This window comes from Magallana gigas, chromosome 7 (assembly GCF_963853765.1).
Source record: "Magallana gigas chromosome 7, xbMagGiga1.1, whole genome shotgun sequence".
In the NCBI taxonomy this organism is placed as follows: domain Eukaryota; kingdom Metazoa; phylum Mollusca; class Bivalvia; order Ostreida; family Ostreidae; genus Magallana; species Magallana gigas.
Genome location: NC_088859.1, coordinates 9048653 through 9065650, shown reverse-complemented (window position 1 = coordinate 9065650; position 16998 = coordinate 9048653). Strand labels below are relative to the sequence as shown.

Here is a 16998-nt window from a genome sequence, read left to right as displayed (position 1 = left end):
AAATAAATCAATGAACGTTTATTCATAAAAGGAGAAACCGAAAATCAAAAATAAATAACCAACCTAAGCGCATATACGACTTTTTTACTTGTTAGTTGATTAGAAAAACAAGCTTATATTTAAAAAAAAAAAGTCAGCTCATCACAATATATGTGTTGGTTGTTTTTTGAGGGTTTTTTTTGTTTTGTATTTTTAATTACCCTTGTTTAATTGTTCGAAGAAATAATATGGTACACAAGTAAATCTTTATTGCAAAAATATGAAACAAATAGTAAAATTTTTAGGTAATGGAATCGTACATCTTGATATATATGGCATCGTTTTCAAAATTGTATATTTATAAATCACGTTGCAAACTTAAAAGTGGAAAATTAGCAAATAGTGAGTGACAATATAAACATAAAGTTAGTTCAGGATCCATTTCACATTTTCCAAAGTAACCAGCAAAGATACCGACATTGTTCTGGTTGTGAAGACATTTCATTGTTTTTTAAAATGTTTAAATCATAATATCTCGCGTTTCGTAGAAATGTGCTTAAAAATATGAATATGCATAACTTTAAAACGAAATGGTAAACACTAACTTCACATATGCTTTTAATACATAATTAAAATACCCCTTACCCATAATTTAGAACCCCATCAATCAAAGTAAAACTAAATCATTTCAGTTTCTCATCATATCATTGCATCCTGTCCCCCGTTTGATATTTAGCAGAAGAAATATATATTTGTTTTTAAGATCGTCAATTCTAACGGTATTAATTTAAAATTGATAACCTTTTGGACGAAGGGAGTAATACATTTCCACTTTTTATTCCCTTCCTCTACAAAATTAAGTTAAGATTGGTCAGTTAGTTCCATGGGAGAAGCTTGTACATTGATGGTAATACATTGGAAAATTAAATTTCCAAACCAGCGTATTTTCACTCAAATGTGTTCTCGCGTGTTCATAACGTCGAAGTCAAAACTGTGGATAAGCATCGATTAGATGAAAAAGATTCGAGGTATTCCGAAATCCGCGTAAAAGGTGTTCATTAATAAAATGAAAGCTAAATAAAGCTAAATAAAGTCAATGCAGAATAAATAATGCAATTATCGAATCAGCAGTGTGTGTCATACAGTGGCTGCATTAAATTTTTCCGAACTTGGGGCTTTAATCGATAATTGCATTATTTATTCTGCATTGACTTTATTTAGCTTTCATTTTATTAACCTCTTATCTTAAAACAATATCATTTGTACATATTTTATTACGTTAACATGTGTTTGTAAAAAAAAAAATTGCCGCCATCTCCAAATATTGTTTACACTGTTCGTGACATTGTCTACTTTATGACGTCATAATAACGACGTCAACGTTTGTTATTTCTGTTACAATTTGAAATCCACGAAGAGCCGATCAGGCGAAAGCGCTCCGGATTTAATTTGAAAGAAATGGATTATTGTGTTATCGTCTACTGAAAACCTTATATATATATATATATATATATATATATATATATATATATATATATATATATATATATATATATATATATATATATATATATATATATATATATATATATATATATATATATATATATATATATATATATATATATATATATATATATATATATTTGTAACTTGTTTTACTTGAAAAATGTATGTAAAACTGCAGAATATTGAAATTGGCCGGAGACGCGTTATCAAAATTGTGTTTACAATTATGACTCCGGTAAGCAAAGGGAGTAGGTAAGATGTGATTTATTTTAATTTTTAATCATGTATTAAAGTAAATGATAGGAAGCAGAACGATAGAAAAATCACAAATCTTGAGTACTTTGAGATGATTTTCCTTACATATACGCAATGACAATATGCATTTATATGTGAACCCTTTTATGGCCAGATGTTGAATTTTGAATCTACAGTTATATCTGCATGGTTTTATAGGATAACCACACACTGTTTCAGATTAAATTTGAATTTCACATTACATCACCTACAATCAAGATTTGGACTATTGGAGGTGTTTTTCTTTTGCAAGATAGTTCATGTATGTAAAATTCTTCATGTTATGACTATATCTACAGAAAAAAAACTTGTGTATATTTCTTAATTAAAAGATTTAATATAAAAATTCCGGAACCATCTTAAGAGTATGTCAGTTTATATTCGAAATAGTTTTACTACGTACCATATCCCCATGTCACAATCGTAGAAACGAATGTCCACAAGATCCATACAGCTACAATTTGCATGGTCTTGTCGGATGAATTATCCAAAAATCGATGTCGATAGCCGTTTGATTGAATATGCGTCACAGGAAGTAAATTGGAGGGTATAAATATGGCGGCTAACTCTTGCCAATAACAAGTAAGATTTAAGCTATTTTTGTAAATCTTGGATATTTAGTACATTTTCATTGATATTACTTTTTTAGTAAAGGATAGAAAACAATATTCATATTACTGTATACAGGGTTATGTTCGCCCCTCGTAATTTTCGCCCTTCTGCATTTGCAAACAGTTTCGTCCGTCTTTAATTTGCCCAGACACCGTTGTGTTTTAAGAGAAATAATTTGAGACTTTTGAACTCGCCCGCTCACAACAAGGGGCAAAAACAAAATGGAAGAGAACATTTCCCTGTATACAGTACTTGCTTGGAAAATATTTTTTCACAAATGTACTTATCAATGTTACAACATAACTGTATTCAAGTTGTCACCATCTGTGTAAGAATATCAACACATACTACATCAAGCATTAGCACTGACTTGTTCTCTGTTTCTGTAACTGTGTGCCAGTTCATATTTAAAGCTATATAATTTAATTCTAGTTGTAACGCGCTTTCTGATTGGCTAAAAAATTATTTTATATCGTATTAAGAATGTTGCTTAGGTCATAGTAAGAATAACGTCAAAAACGTATCAATACGCCTGACGTTACGTTTGAATTTTGTACAGTTTGCCGTCATTTTAAAGGTCAAATGACCGTTTTTATCTACAATAAAGAGTAAAAAAATTAAATTATAAGCGATCAATTCAATATTTATTAGTTTTATACGATATAAAATGGTTTGAAACAGTTTGCGCTTTTTTATAAACCGCTTCGCGGTTTATAAAGCGTAAACTGTCCCAAACCATTTTATATTGTATAAAACAAATAAATATTGAATTCATTCCTTAAATATGCTGTTGGAAACCAGGCCCGAAACAACGATTATGTTAATAATTGTATTTATGTGTTGAATGCTATAATTTCCCTTCAGTGGTCACTGTCCACGTCTATTTTTAGCCCAAATCCCTAGTCTAAAAACCTCCCAGTGACCTATTATGTAATTGTAAAAAATTCCATGGTGTAATTCTCCCCAAAATAAATTTAATAGCCAATCAAATTAAACGATATGGTCACGTGTTTTGATGCGGTCATATCTGACCAGTGAGAGTAGGGTCATTCTGTCTTCATTTCTGAGAGTGTTTGCACGAGTAATGTTTTGATACACCCACCTCCATCCCCGTTTCACCACTCCAATATTTGAAAGTTGCATATATATATACAAAATATTGTTATTCTGCATATTTTGGCATATTTTATTTTTGAGGTGCCATCTTTTTACTGGTTTTGTATATAATGTATATAATTTTGAACAAAATATTGTTTTTCTGTAATATAAGGGGATCAGCATATTGAGAAGTTATTTAACATAAATTTCTGTCCAGTACATTATCTATATAGATATAGATCAAAATTTCAACATGTTTCAGGCCCCTTTTTTCAATTGATCAATAGCTCTCCAGTTACCTATTCTTATGTTAGCAGTGAGCTTTCGAAAGCCATAGCATTTGCAGGTCTTGACCCCAATAGATATAAAGGGCACAGTTTTCGGATAGGGGCAGCAACACATGCTGCACAGTTAGGCTATTCTAAGAGTTTTATTCAGAATTTAGGCCGCAGGAACGCCAATGCATTACACAGATATATTAAAATACAATCGTTGAAACTGTAATTATTTGTAACTATATTCTTTCTTACCCCTGCAGTTTATTTATAGTAGGCCAGTGATTAACTGCTGCTATTGGTCTGTATAAAAAATGTCCTTATGTTTGTTACTCTTTCCATAAGAGAATCTTGTACGTAAAATAAGGAGGGTGTCTCAATTTATTTTGTTAGTTATAGTATGTTTACAGGTGTAGTAATGTGTAATGATAGGACAGTGTTTAACTGCTATTTTTCAGTTGCACATTGTGTCTTTAGATATTGTTAGTACAACTTTTGAGCTAGTCTAATAGATTGCCTGCAGGTTTCACCTTGGAATTGTCTTTCATTTTACATTTGTACGGGTTAATAGTATAATGAATTATATGCACTTATTGCCAGATCAATGTGTAACTGCTGGTAACAGTATGCCAAGTCAGAGTTTAACTGTTGGTACATTTGACTATAAACTGTGATTTGTGTATGTGTACACATCAGCATCAACAAGCGCACAACTCACCTTGGATGGCACAATGGAATTGCCAATTGTCATTATGCAATTCACATTTGGTGGCAAATTTTTTTTTGAGGTGCCATCTTTTTGCCTGGTTTTGTATGTATTGTATATAATTTCTACTAAAATATTGTTTTTCTGTAATTTAAGGGGGTCAGCATATTGATAAGTTATTTAACATTTCGTGTGAACAGTTTTGAGGTCTGATCCCCTACTATGTTGTTTATATTTTTCTTTACTTTCGTCATTTTTAATAAATGACATATTTCATCATGCACATGTGTTGAGTTCATTTATAAGACAGCGAAAACAGAGCTGCAGTGAGGTTGTGCAGCATGAGAAAACATAAAGCTCTTTAAATGAATTAACATGTCATACATTCAGTGAATGAAATAAATCAAATGCTTGGGAAGTTCTAGGGATTGTTTTAACCTTGTAAAACTCAATGACTGTAAACTATTTGAAAGAAAACCCAAGGAATACCCCGCTAACTTGATAAACAGTATCTTTATTCTTCAGTAGTTTGACAATATACACATTAAAGGGGCATGGTGACGATTTTGGTCAATATTTTTCCGATTTTAATGTTTACAATGCTTCAGTAAGGTATTTTAAATGGGCAACCAAAATTTGAGTGGCAATTGAGTTACAGAGCTTAGAATTCTTTGCTTTGTAAACAAAGCTTTTGAATCTTGAAGTAAAAATTCCAATTTTAGACCTAAAATGAACATGTTAATCGTTAGGAACTGTTAATTTATGCTTAAAATGGATGAGAAGATATACAAATTGACTTGAAAAAGATTCATCACTGGTATATTAACTCTATATAAACAAAAACAGGGCATGAGCCTTGTTTTCATGGCAAAGAATTGGGGGCTCTGTATTTTGCTAATAAATTAAAGACTTACTCTCAAATTTCATTTCATCATTAGAAATGCATTCCTAATGCATTGTGAATAATAAAACCAGAAAAATAGAATTTGACCAAAATTGTGACAATGCCTTTTTAAGTAAAACTCAGGAGATCTGAATTATCCAAAGACTAGTATATCATAAAGTGCATCGCTTAGCAGCTTCTCTTCCTTTTCTTTCTTTGATTGCTTTATACTTTGTATGCTGGAAACTAATTCTTTAAATTGATCTTTCATCTGGTATAAAACATCGGGCTATGCAACGAAACGAAAAAAATTATATATTAGAGATCAATGTATAACATATTTCAATATTTATTAATCAGAATAAAGCTTTTCGCAATGACGTTTCCTAAATTGTTTTACAGGTTATAATCAAGAACAGTTTATGCAAGAAATATCAAACACACGTGTATGATTTTTAATTCATTGTAATGAAATATACAAAACTGTTCAAAATAAAGAATTATCCGGCAAGCAACCGTTAATTCAACAGTTTACATATATTTTTATTTTTTTTATTGAATTATCAGGGGTTAGCGCGAACGCAGACCCCCACACTAAAAAATTACGTGTCCGAGTAACCCGCATTTGGGGTTATCGCAGACTTCAGCCAAACCGGAGTGCAATGGTAAGGCCTCGATCTGGGGGAACCGCCTTGCTGATCATGGTATCCCCTACACCAGGTAAGTATGAATAGTCATGATTTTAACGGCCATTAGATACCAGAAGTAAAAGACAAACATTGGATATTAAATATCATAATATTGCATGTACATTTTTTTAATTTCTCAATAAGATATGACAGATATGAATGACTAAGAAATTTTTTTAATATATTCCAATTATTTCTGATTATAGAAAAATTTTATCATGTGTTTCTTTTGAATATTGAGAAATATTAAAATGCTTTTACAGTCTTATACTCTCAAACGAGAATGCATATTATATAATGGATTATCTACCTTTTTTTATATGTATTTTTAATGATTATAAAAAGGAACAAATATATCTCATTAAAAGCATATAAAAAGAAATAAAAACTAGTGGGTATTGTTTTTTTTACAAAAAAACACATGTCTCCCCTTCTCCCCAAGAATTGTAATATGGGGCAAATTTAACAAATATTATTCAATAGTACACCTAAGTGTATTATTATTGTTCTTTGTTTAAAGTTTGAAGTCCTTCTGTCAAAGCATATTCAGAAGTTGAACAATGAAGTTTTTTCTAATTTGACTTTGAAATAAAAATTTTAGGTCAAGGTCAAAATTTTTGGTAAGGTTCAACTAGGTAATACGCCATCTATTCATGATACAAGTTAAAAGTCTGTATGTTAAAGGAGTATTGTGTTATGGTCCCGACAATATTTTTTATCAAAAGCTTGACCTTGAAGAACTAAACAGGTCAAGGTCAAAACTTTTGGTGGCGTGCACTCCTTCTCAATACCATCTACCTATGTTCTAAGTTTGAAGTCTTAATGTCAAAGGGTAATAAAGTTATGACCCAGACAAAATTTTATTACTTTTTTCTTAATTTGACCTTGAGTAAAACAAGGTCAAGGTCAAATATTATTCAATAGTACACCTAAGTGTATTATTGTTGTTCTTTGTTTAAAGTTTGAAGTCCTTCTGTCAAAGTATATTCAGAAGTTGAACAATGAAGTTTTTTCAAATATGACCTTGAAATAAAAATTCTAGGTCAAGGTCAAAAATTTTGGTAAGGTTAAACTAGGTTATATACCATCTATCTATGATACAAGTTAAAAGTCTGTATGTTAAAGGAGTATTGTGTTATGGTCCCGACAATATTTTTTATCAAAAGCTTGACCTTGAAGAACTAAACAGGTCAAGGTCAAAACTTTTGGTGGCGTGCACTCCTTCTCAATACCATCTACCTATGTTCCAAGTTTGAAGTCTTAATGTCAAAGGGTATTAAAGTTATGAACCAGACAAAATTTTATTACTTTTTTCTTAATTTGACCTTGAGTAAAACAAGGTCAATGTAAAATAGTATTCAATAGTACACCTAAGTGTATTATTATTGTTCTTTGTTTAAAGTTTGAAGTCCTTCTGTCAAAGTATATTCAGGAGTTGAACAATGAAGTTTTTTCTAATATGACCTTGAAATGAAAATTCTAGGTCAAGGTCAAAAATGTTGCTAAGGTTCAACTAGGTTATATACCATTTATCTATGATACAAGTTAAAAGTCTGTATGTTAAAGGAGTCTTGTGTTATGGTCCGGACATTATTTTTTATCAAAAGCTTGACCTTGAAAAACAAAATAGGTCAAGGTCGGAACTTTTGGTGGCGTGCACTCCTTCTCAATACCATCTACCTATGTTCTAAGTTTGAAGTCTTAATGTCAAAGGGTAATAAAGTTATGACCCAGACAAAATTTTATTACTTTTTTCTTAATTTGACCTTGAGTAAAACAAGGTCAAGGTCAAATATTATTCAATAGTACACCTAAGTGTATTATTGTTGTTCTTTGTTTAAAGTTTGAAGTCCTTCTGTCAAAGTATATTCAGAAGTTGAACAATGAAGTTTTTTCAAATATGACCTTGAAATAAAAATTCTAGGTCAAGGTCAAAAATTTTGGTAAGGTTAAACTAGGTTATATACCATCTATCTATGATACAAGTTAAAAGTCTGTATGTTAAAGGAGTATTGTGTTATGGTCCCGACAATATTTTTTATCAAAAGCTTGACCTTGAAGAACTAAACAGGTCAAGGTCAAAACTTTTGGTGGCGTGCACTCCTTCTCAATACCATCTACCTATGTTCCAAGTTTGAAGTCTTAATGTCAAAGGGTATTTAAGTAACGGCCTGGACAAATTTGGATGAAGAAGAAGAAGAAGAAGAAGAAAGAGAAAGTCGACAAAAACAATATGTCTCCCCTTTGAAAGGGGAGACATAAATCTTATATTTTAAAAAATATTGAGAAAATGTGAGTTCCATAATATCCTATTCTATCACTTAAATTCTTTAATTTAGTAGTATAATCTGATAAACATTTTGTGACATACCCATTCATATTCTTAAAAATAAAAATATAATTTCAAAAAAAGATGTAGGAGCTACTTGAAAAGAGGGAATGTCTTTTATTCAATTAACCTATACGTTGATTAGATGAGCTTTCTTTGAGCTGACTTTTCAATGACAAGACGATTGTCCAATTTAACTTATTGTATATATCATCATTTGGTAATAATAGGTTCTTAATTTTCCAGTAATAACGGGTGTCAATACAATTTGGTATGCAAATGAAAATGAAAATCAAGGGATATATTTTATATTTCTAGTGAACTAAAGTATTATCAAAAGGCACATTCTATTGTATAATGTAATCATAAATTATAAAACATAGTTCAGTTACAATGCCGTTCATAATTCTTTTGTGCATTGAGGCTTTCATGAAAGCATCTCTGAAAAATCAGCAAACCTGTTTTTAAAAAAAATATTGTAAATGAGTCTTAGGCATTCGAGCCTAGCAATGATTGAGAGGAATTAAAAAAGAGATTTTGCATATAGTAAAAATTTAACCTATACCTACCTAATTAACATGAATTGAGTTTACAATGATGTCTTGCTTGGTTTTTCGCGTAATCTCAAATGTTAATGAAGTTTTAAAACAAATTCATATTTCGATGGTATCAGGCTTAGATATCCAAATGTTTACCGATTTTTTTTCCCATTTGTATAGTATGGATGATTTGGTATTATTTTAAATTCAGCATTATGATTATTTTTCTTCGTTTCAATTCTATGCACTGTTACGGCGGTAACATTAACATTTATTCAATTAATGTATTTGCAATATATATCAATTAGCCGGAAGTATATAAGTCGACGTAGAACATAACTATTTTGAAATTACGTAAAGGAAACAAATAGTGCAATGAATTTCTATTTTAATAGTTAAAGGCAATGATTTCTTCTATTAAAAATAAACATAATATGTTAAAAACAATGCCAAAAATAATGGAAAAAATATAAAATTCCATTTTATATAGAATATTTTATCAACGCGGTAATAAATAGAGAGAAAAGGACATAATTACTACTAATTATATCTTATTGTAAGCATACAAGTCAACTTAGTTTTCTATTCATTGTAAATCAAATGCTTAAGCTAGTAACAAATAAACTTTATCAAAATAATTAAGGCAAACAGTGTTTTTTCTGCTGATGTCTGTAAACTTGGATAGTAAAGAATATCATCTTCTATGAAGTCTATTTGTTTTCAGAGGATATGATCACTCAAGATTGATAAATCAGATATGATTTATAAGAATGAATAAATATGTGAATATTACCTTGTAAAAAATAACTTTCTGCTCGTGATGTAAAATAATAGCATACTACAGATGTACTTATAAAAATTGGTGTAAAGCAAGAAAGATAACTTATTATTGTGTGACATATTTTAAAACCATATCAATTTACAAAACTAGAATAAAATGCATATTGACTCATTTAAAAAACCATTTCAAACACTAAATCGTGTAATAAAAGGCATACATACATACTTGCATACATATATACAGACAAACGGTAATACACATTCAAACACAACAAAAAATAAAGGTAGATAATCCATTTTGTAATATTCATTCTCATTTGAGAATCAACTACTGTAAAAGCAAAATAATTCTCAATATTAAAACAAAATACATGATAGATATTTCTATAATAAAATATAAATAGAAAATTATGAAATAATTTCTTAGTCATTTATATCTTGTCATATCTTATTGAGAAATTAATAAAAAATGTATATGCAATATTATGATATTTAATATCCAATGTTTGTCTTTTACTTTTGGTATATAATGACCATTATTACCATGATTAATCATACTTACCTGGTGTAGGGGATACCATGATCAGCAAGGCGGTTCCCCCAGATCGAGGCCTTACCATTGCACTCCGGTTTGGCTGAAGTCTGCGATAACCCCAAATGCGGGTTACTCGGACACGTAATTTTTTAGTGTGGGGGTCTGCGTTCGCGCTAACCCCTGATAAATCAAAAATAACAGAAGAGCAATTAAACACGATTCTACAGTTTGTGAAATGAAGAAAATTAAGACTGTGTGAATTTTATAAAAGCAGATTAGAGATATAAAACTTAAAATAATTATTTATACAAATGTAACTTTCTATCAAAAAATCATTATAGCTGTTATTTACAACTGATATTCTTTACCACTTTATTGTAAAGAAGAAGCAACAACTCTCAAACAATTTATCAAATGCATATTTTATGTTGAAAGTATAATAAAATTGGTTAAAAATATTCAGCTGATAACTGTAAACATGTAGCAAATATAATTCGTTAAAGTTAAACATATTTTGTTTAAAATATAATGATGTATCAAATGAATTATTGTAGACACACCTTTATATTTGTGTTAAAACAAAAAGTTTTTTTTAACTATGATATCTTAATTTTTCAACTATTCAACAGCGAGAAATATCATAACACTGCGCCGGATATGTATGCCAGTGTCAATGTGGCATTTTTGCGCCCGCTTAAGATGCAGTTTGGTAAAAAAAAAAAAATCCATAGATATCAAATGACCATTGTGTAGAGAGTATATAACCACTTTTCTTTTTAGTGTGTTTCGCCTGACAGGTGAGATATTAACCGTTAAAAATTAATCTCCCAAAAAAAATGATACTTCCCGTAGGAGAAATGATTCTCCTACAGAAAATATTGACAATCCTAAAGGATTTTCTTAAAATCTAATAGGAATTATATTTCCTATAGGAGAATAATATTTCCTGTAGGAATTAGCTTCAGACATGTAGTTTTCCTATGGGAAATAACGATTTCCTATCGGATTTTATTAGATCCCCTCGGAATTGAAAATCCTGTAGGAAGCTCTTTTAAAATAAGCGAACTAAAGTAATTTGAAAGACACATCATATTTCATATCTTATAATGTTAAGTATCGAAGTCAACTTAGTTTCATCATTGTAAATAAAATGATATAGCTAGTAACAAATTAACTTCATCAAAATAATTAAGCAAAAGAGTATTTTTCTACTGGTGTCTATGACCTTGAATAGTAAAGAATATGAGTTTCTATGATTCCTATTTGTTTTCAAAGGATTTGAACACTCACGTAAAAAACTTTGTCAGCAAGTAAACGTTTTGACTTGATATTTTAAATAATCTTAATTCATTACATATTATTTACAAGAATAAATAATGTGTAAATCTTACCTTTCGGAAAAAGACCCTACTGCTAATGATGAAAAATAATAACATATTACATATGTATCAATGCAAATGGTTCACAGAGAGAAAGATAACTCTACATCAATATGTGAGACGTTTTGAAAACTTACCCATTTACCCAACCAAAATGAAATGCAAATTGACTTTTTTAAAAGGGAAAACCAGTTTAAATAGTAAATGATGAAAATAAAAGATATAAATACATATATACAAACATACAGAAATACATACAAACGCTTCTTTTCAGATAATCTTAATATCAAAGGTAGATAATCCACTTTGTAGTATTCATTTTCGTTTGATAGAAAAATACTGTAAAAGCAAAATAGTTCTCAATATTCAAAAGAAACACATAATAAATTATTTCTGTAATCAAAAATAAATGGAATATAGTAAAATAAAAACTTAGCCATTCATATCTTGTCAAATCTAATTGAGAAATTAAAAAAAATGTACATCCAATATTATGATTTTTCATATCAAATATTAGTCTTTTACTTTTGGTATATAATGACCATTATAACCATGATTAATCATACTTACCTGGTGTAGGGGATACCATGATCAGCAAGGCGGTTCCCCCAGATCGAGGCCTTACCATTGCACTCCGGTTTGGCTGAAGTCTGCGATAACCCCAAATGCGGGTTACTCGGACACGTAATTTTTTAGTGTGGGGGTCTGCGTTCGCGCTAACCCCTGATAAATCAAAAATAACAGAAGAGCAATTAAACACAATTCTACAGTTTGTGAAATAAAACTGAGCCATTGAAGATAATTAATACTGTGTGAATTTTATAAAAGCAGATAAGAGATACAAAACTTAAAATAATTATTTATACAAATGTAACTTAATATAAAAAATTCATTATAGATGTTATTTACAACTGATGTTCTTTACTAGTTTATTGTAAAGAAGAAGCAACAACTTTCAAACATTTTATCAAATGCATATTTTATGTTGAAAGTAATAAAATTGGTTAAAAATATTCAGCTGATAACTGTAAACATGTAGCAAATATGATTCGTTAAAGTTAAACATATTTTGTTTACAATATCATGATGTATCAAATGAATTATTGTAGACACACCTTTATATTTGTGTTAAAACAAAAAGGTTTTTTTAACCATGATATCTTTATTTGTAAACTATTCAACAGCGAGAAATATCATAACACTGCGCTGGATAGTTATGCCAGTGCCAAGGTGGCATTTTTGCGTCTGCTTAAGATGCAGTTTGGTAAAAAAAAAATCCATAGATATCAAATGACCATTGTGTAGAGAGTATATAACCACTTTTTTAGTGTGTTTCGCCTGACAGGTGAGATATTAACCGTTAAAAATTAATCTCCCAAAGGAAAATGATAATTCCCGTAGAAGAAACGATTCTCTTACAGAAAATATTAACAATCCTAAAGGATTTTCTTAAAATCTAATAGGAATTATATTTCCTATAGGAGAATAATATTTCCTAGCTGTAGGAATTAGCTTCAGACATGTAGTTTTCCTATGGGAAATAACGATTTCCTATCGGATTTTATAAGATCCTTTCGGAATTGAAATCCTGCAGGAAGCTCTTTTAAATAAAGCGAACTAAAGTAATTTGAAAGACACATCATATTTCATATCTTATAATGTTAAGTATCTAAGTCAACTTAGTTTCATCATTGTAAATAAAATGATATAGCTAGTAACAAATTAACTTCATCAAAATAATTAAGCAAAAGAGTATGAGTATTTTTCTACTGTTGTATATGACCTTGGATAGTAAAGAATATCATTTTTTTATGATTCCTATTTGTTTTCAAAGGATTTGAACACTCACGTAAAAAACTTTTTCAGCAAGTACACGTTTTGACTTAATATTTTAAATAATCTTAATTCATTACATATGATTTACAAGAATAAATAGTATGTAAATCTTACCTTTCGGAAAAAAAACCCTACTGCTAATGATGTAAAATAATAACATTCTTCATATGTATCAATGCAAATGGTTTACAGAGAGAAAGATAACTCTACACCAATATGTGAGACGTTTTGAAAACTTACCCATTTACCCAACCAAAATGAAATGCAAATTGACTCTTTTAAAAGGGAAAACCAGTTTAAATAGTAAATGATGAAAATAAAAGATATAAATACATATATACAAACATACAGAAATACAAACAAACGCTTCTTTTCAGATCATCTTAATATCAAAGGTAGATAATCCACTTTGTAGAATTCATTCTCGATTGATAGAAAAATACTGTAAAAGCAAAATATTTCTCAATATTTAAGAGGAACACATGATAAATTATTTCTGTAATCAAAAATAAATGGAATAGAGTAAAATAAAAACTTAGCCATTCATTTCTTGTCATATTTAATTGAGAAATTAAAAAAAATGTAAATCCAATATTATGATTTTTCATATCAAATACTAGTCTTTTACTTTTGGTATATAATGACCATTATAACCATGATTAATCATACTTACCTGGTGTAGGGGATACCATGATCAGCAAGGCGGTTCCCCCAGATCGAGGCCTTACCATTGCACTCCGGTTTGGCTGAAGTCTGCGATAACCCCAAATGCGGGTTACTCGGACACGTAATTTTTTAGTGTGGGGGTCTGCGTTCGCGCTAACCCCTGATAAATCAAAAATAACAGAAGAGCAATTAAACACAATTCTACAGTTTGTGAAATAAAACCAAGCCATTGATGAAAATTAAGACTGTGTGAATTTTTTAAAAGCAGATAAGAGATACAAAACTTAAAATAATTATTTATACAAATGTAACTTAATATCAAAAATTCATAAGAGATGTTATTTACAACAGTTTATTGTAAAGAAGAAGCAACAACTCTCAAACAATTTATTAAATGCATATTTTATGTTAAAAGTAATAAAATTGTTTTAAAATATTCAGCTGATAACTGCAAACATGTAGCAAATATGATAAGTTAAAGTTAAAACATATTTTGTTTACAATATAATATTGTGTCTAATAAATTATTGTAGACACACCTTTATATTTGTGTTAAAACAAAAAGGTTTTTTTTAACCATGATATCTTAATTTGTAAACTATTCAACAGCGAGAAATATCATAACACCGTGCCGGATAACTAAGCCAGTGCCAAGGTGACATTTTTGCGCCCGCTGTTTGGTAAAATATATATATATATATATATATATATATATATATATATATATATATATATATATATATATATATATATATATATATATATATATATATATATATATATATATATCAAATGATAGACTGTTGTGTAGAGAGTATATAACCACTTTTTAGTGTGTTTCGCCTGACAGTTGAGATATTAACCGTCGAAAATATTGACAATCCTAAAGGATTTTCTTAAAATCTAATAGGAATTATATTTCCTATAGGAGAATAATATTTTCTGTAGAAATTAACTTCAGACATGTAGTTTTCTTATGGGAAATAAAGATTTCCTATCGGATCTTATCAAATCCTATCGGAATTGAAAATCCTGTAGGAAGCTCTTTTATTCCGATAGGAGATTTTAAATTTCCTATAGGAATATTGTTATTCCTATGGGAAAAATTATATGCATGTAGGAATTTTTTTTGAAAGGTAAATGATAACATGATAACAAAGGAGGTTGTAAACTGGTCTATCATATGTCATATCTGAATTTTTCCATATATGCAGCTTAGACGGAAGCAAAACTGCCATCTTGGCTCTGGCGTAATTATCCGGCACAATGTTTTATGTTTAACCTGTACCACGACAATTTAATTTAAACACTTAGTTTGCATTCTAAATATATGAATAATTGTTATATTGCAATAAGCAATATTTTTTGTAATTTTTCTTTTGAATTTTGTATTGATGTTACTTATTTGTTTTCAATAGAATAATTTTGTTGCTTTGTGTTTGGTCGTTTATTCTTGTCTTTATTTAATCAAAATATGTTGTTATAAGATTTTTTTCTATATCTGTATATACAATATTCATTAGTGATCCAAGGTCTGTTTTATATGGAAAAGGTGCAATATAATGAAATGCAATAAAATTTATTCGTAAATTAAATTCAATTAAAACAAATATTTCTTCAAATTAACAGATTCTATATTCGCTTTTTAGCCCCATCCCACTATCCACCTTACCTTTTCAATTAACAAGAGCTAAGATATCTAGTTACCCTAGATCTTGTTGATCTCTTTTATAAATAAATTTACATAATTATGTTTAACACAGACAGATGTACAACACAACTTATTAAATGATCCCTTGAGTAGTTTGACAATTTACATGTCTTCCGTCATTTGGTATCTGACTGAATCTAAAAATGCACTTTTATGCACGTGTTTACACAACCATAGTTCGACCAGGTTCATTCTTCACAATACGGATTGTGTTAGACTAATGTCCCTGAAATTACATACATAGTTCACTGCGGTGTCGGGGACAACATATAAGCCCGATTTAAAAATAATATAATCACATACGTAAATTGTTTGATAGGAAACATAATTTATATAATACCAAGTGGTATGTTTCTCTACGAAGCTTTAACGTGCATTTTCCTTACAGTAAATTTGTTGATACAGGAAGTTTCTCTGGTACGTCTAATCGCAAAGATCAGGTGGTTTCCTTATATACTTAATATTTCCGACTATAATAAGATTTTAAGGACGTAATTTAAAATTATCACACGAGGAAAAAATAACCGTGATTAACATGTACAGTTTCACTCTGCTTACTATTTTAGATCAAATAGGAACATATTGACCATGTGTTAATGATATTAGCTTTTCATATTTGTGTATATCAAACCTTTGTTACAGAACTCAAATGAACGTCGTGGGATCCTCATTGATGAAATGACCAGGTGCAAATTAAATCGGCGTATTTATGTTAAATCTCGTATTCCACACAAACCGTACCTTTATAATATGCGTCTTATTTTCGGGATAATTTAAAAATTGTTCGAAATGTATCATTGTAGCCTTTTCGTTATTTAAGGACAAGTTGTACAACCATTTTAAGATTTCTATGTCGTACTCTAACTCACTGAACCTAATGTCACTTTGTTAACTTCCTTATAACTTTTAAACAAACACTACTTGAGAGGTACAATGAAGTTATTTATTTGCCTTAGAAAAGGATGTAAACAAAGATGAAAATAAACTGCATAAGAGGGATGTTCGGAAATTTCTGGCACATTTATTATTATTATCTTGGGGGGAGAGATAAACCGAAAGATTTAACCAAAATGTGCATGAAATCATGAGATCATCCTTGGTAAGCTGACAAACTTGTTTTCATCCAGTGACCCGGAGCAACCGCAAACGTCATTTTAACGCTTCTCGCATCTTCGCTA

At 29.6% G+C, this 16998-nt stretch overlaps 1 protein-coding gene and 4 non-coding genes across 5 annotated transcripts in view; 3 read left to right on the top strand and 2 right to left on the bottom strand.

Annotated features, from left to right (window-relative positions):
• LOC136270288 (protein draper-like) overlaps positions 1-2322 on the bottom strand; it is a 32154-nt gene extending 29832 nt beyond the window's left edge. Inside the window, exon 1 of the mRNA XM_066067527.1 lies at positions 2186-2322. Within this exon, the coding sequence (XP_065923599.1) occupies positions 2186-2249 (64 nt within the window). The 5' untranslated portion in view covers positions 2250-2322. The remainder of the gene's footprint in view (positions 1-2185) is intronic.
• Positions 2323-5920: 3598 nt separating this feature from the next.
• Positions 5921-6084, bottom strand: LOC136270460 (U1 spliceosomal RNA). The gene has a single exon (XR_010708209.1). It is a non-coding gene; the product is annotated as a U1 spliceosomal RNA (small nuclear RNA).
• Positions 6085-10247: 4163 nt separating this feature from the next.
• Positions 10248-10411, top strand: LOC136270449 (U1 spliceosomal RNA). The gene has a single exon (XR_010708198.1). It is a non-coding gene; the product is annotated as a U1 spliceosomal RNA (small nuclear RNA).
• Positions 10412-12169: 1758 nt separating this feature from the next.
• Positions 12170-12333, top strand: LOC117685001 (U1 spliceosomal RNA). The gene has a single exon (XR_004598744.1). It is a non-coding gene; the product is annotated as a U1 spliceosomal RNA (small nuclear RNA).
• A 1775-nt stretch (positions 12334-14108) lies between these two features.
• On the top strand, positions 14109-14272 carry LOC117685012 (U1 spliceosomal RNA). Its single transcript, XR_004598752.1, has one exon. It is a non-coding gene; the product is annotated as a U1 spliceosomal RNA (small nuclear RNA).
• Positions 14273-16998: the final 2726 nt, after the last annotated feature.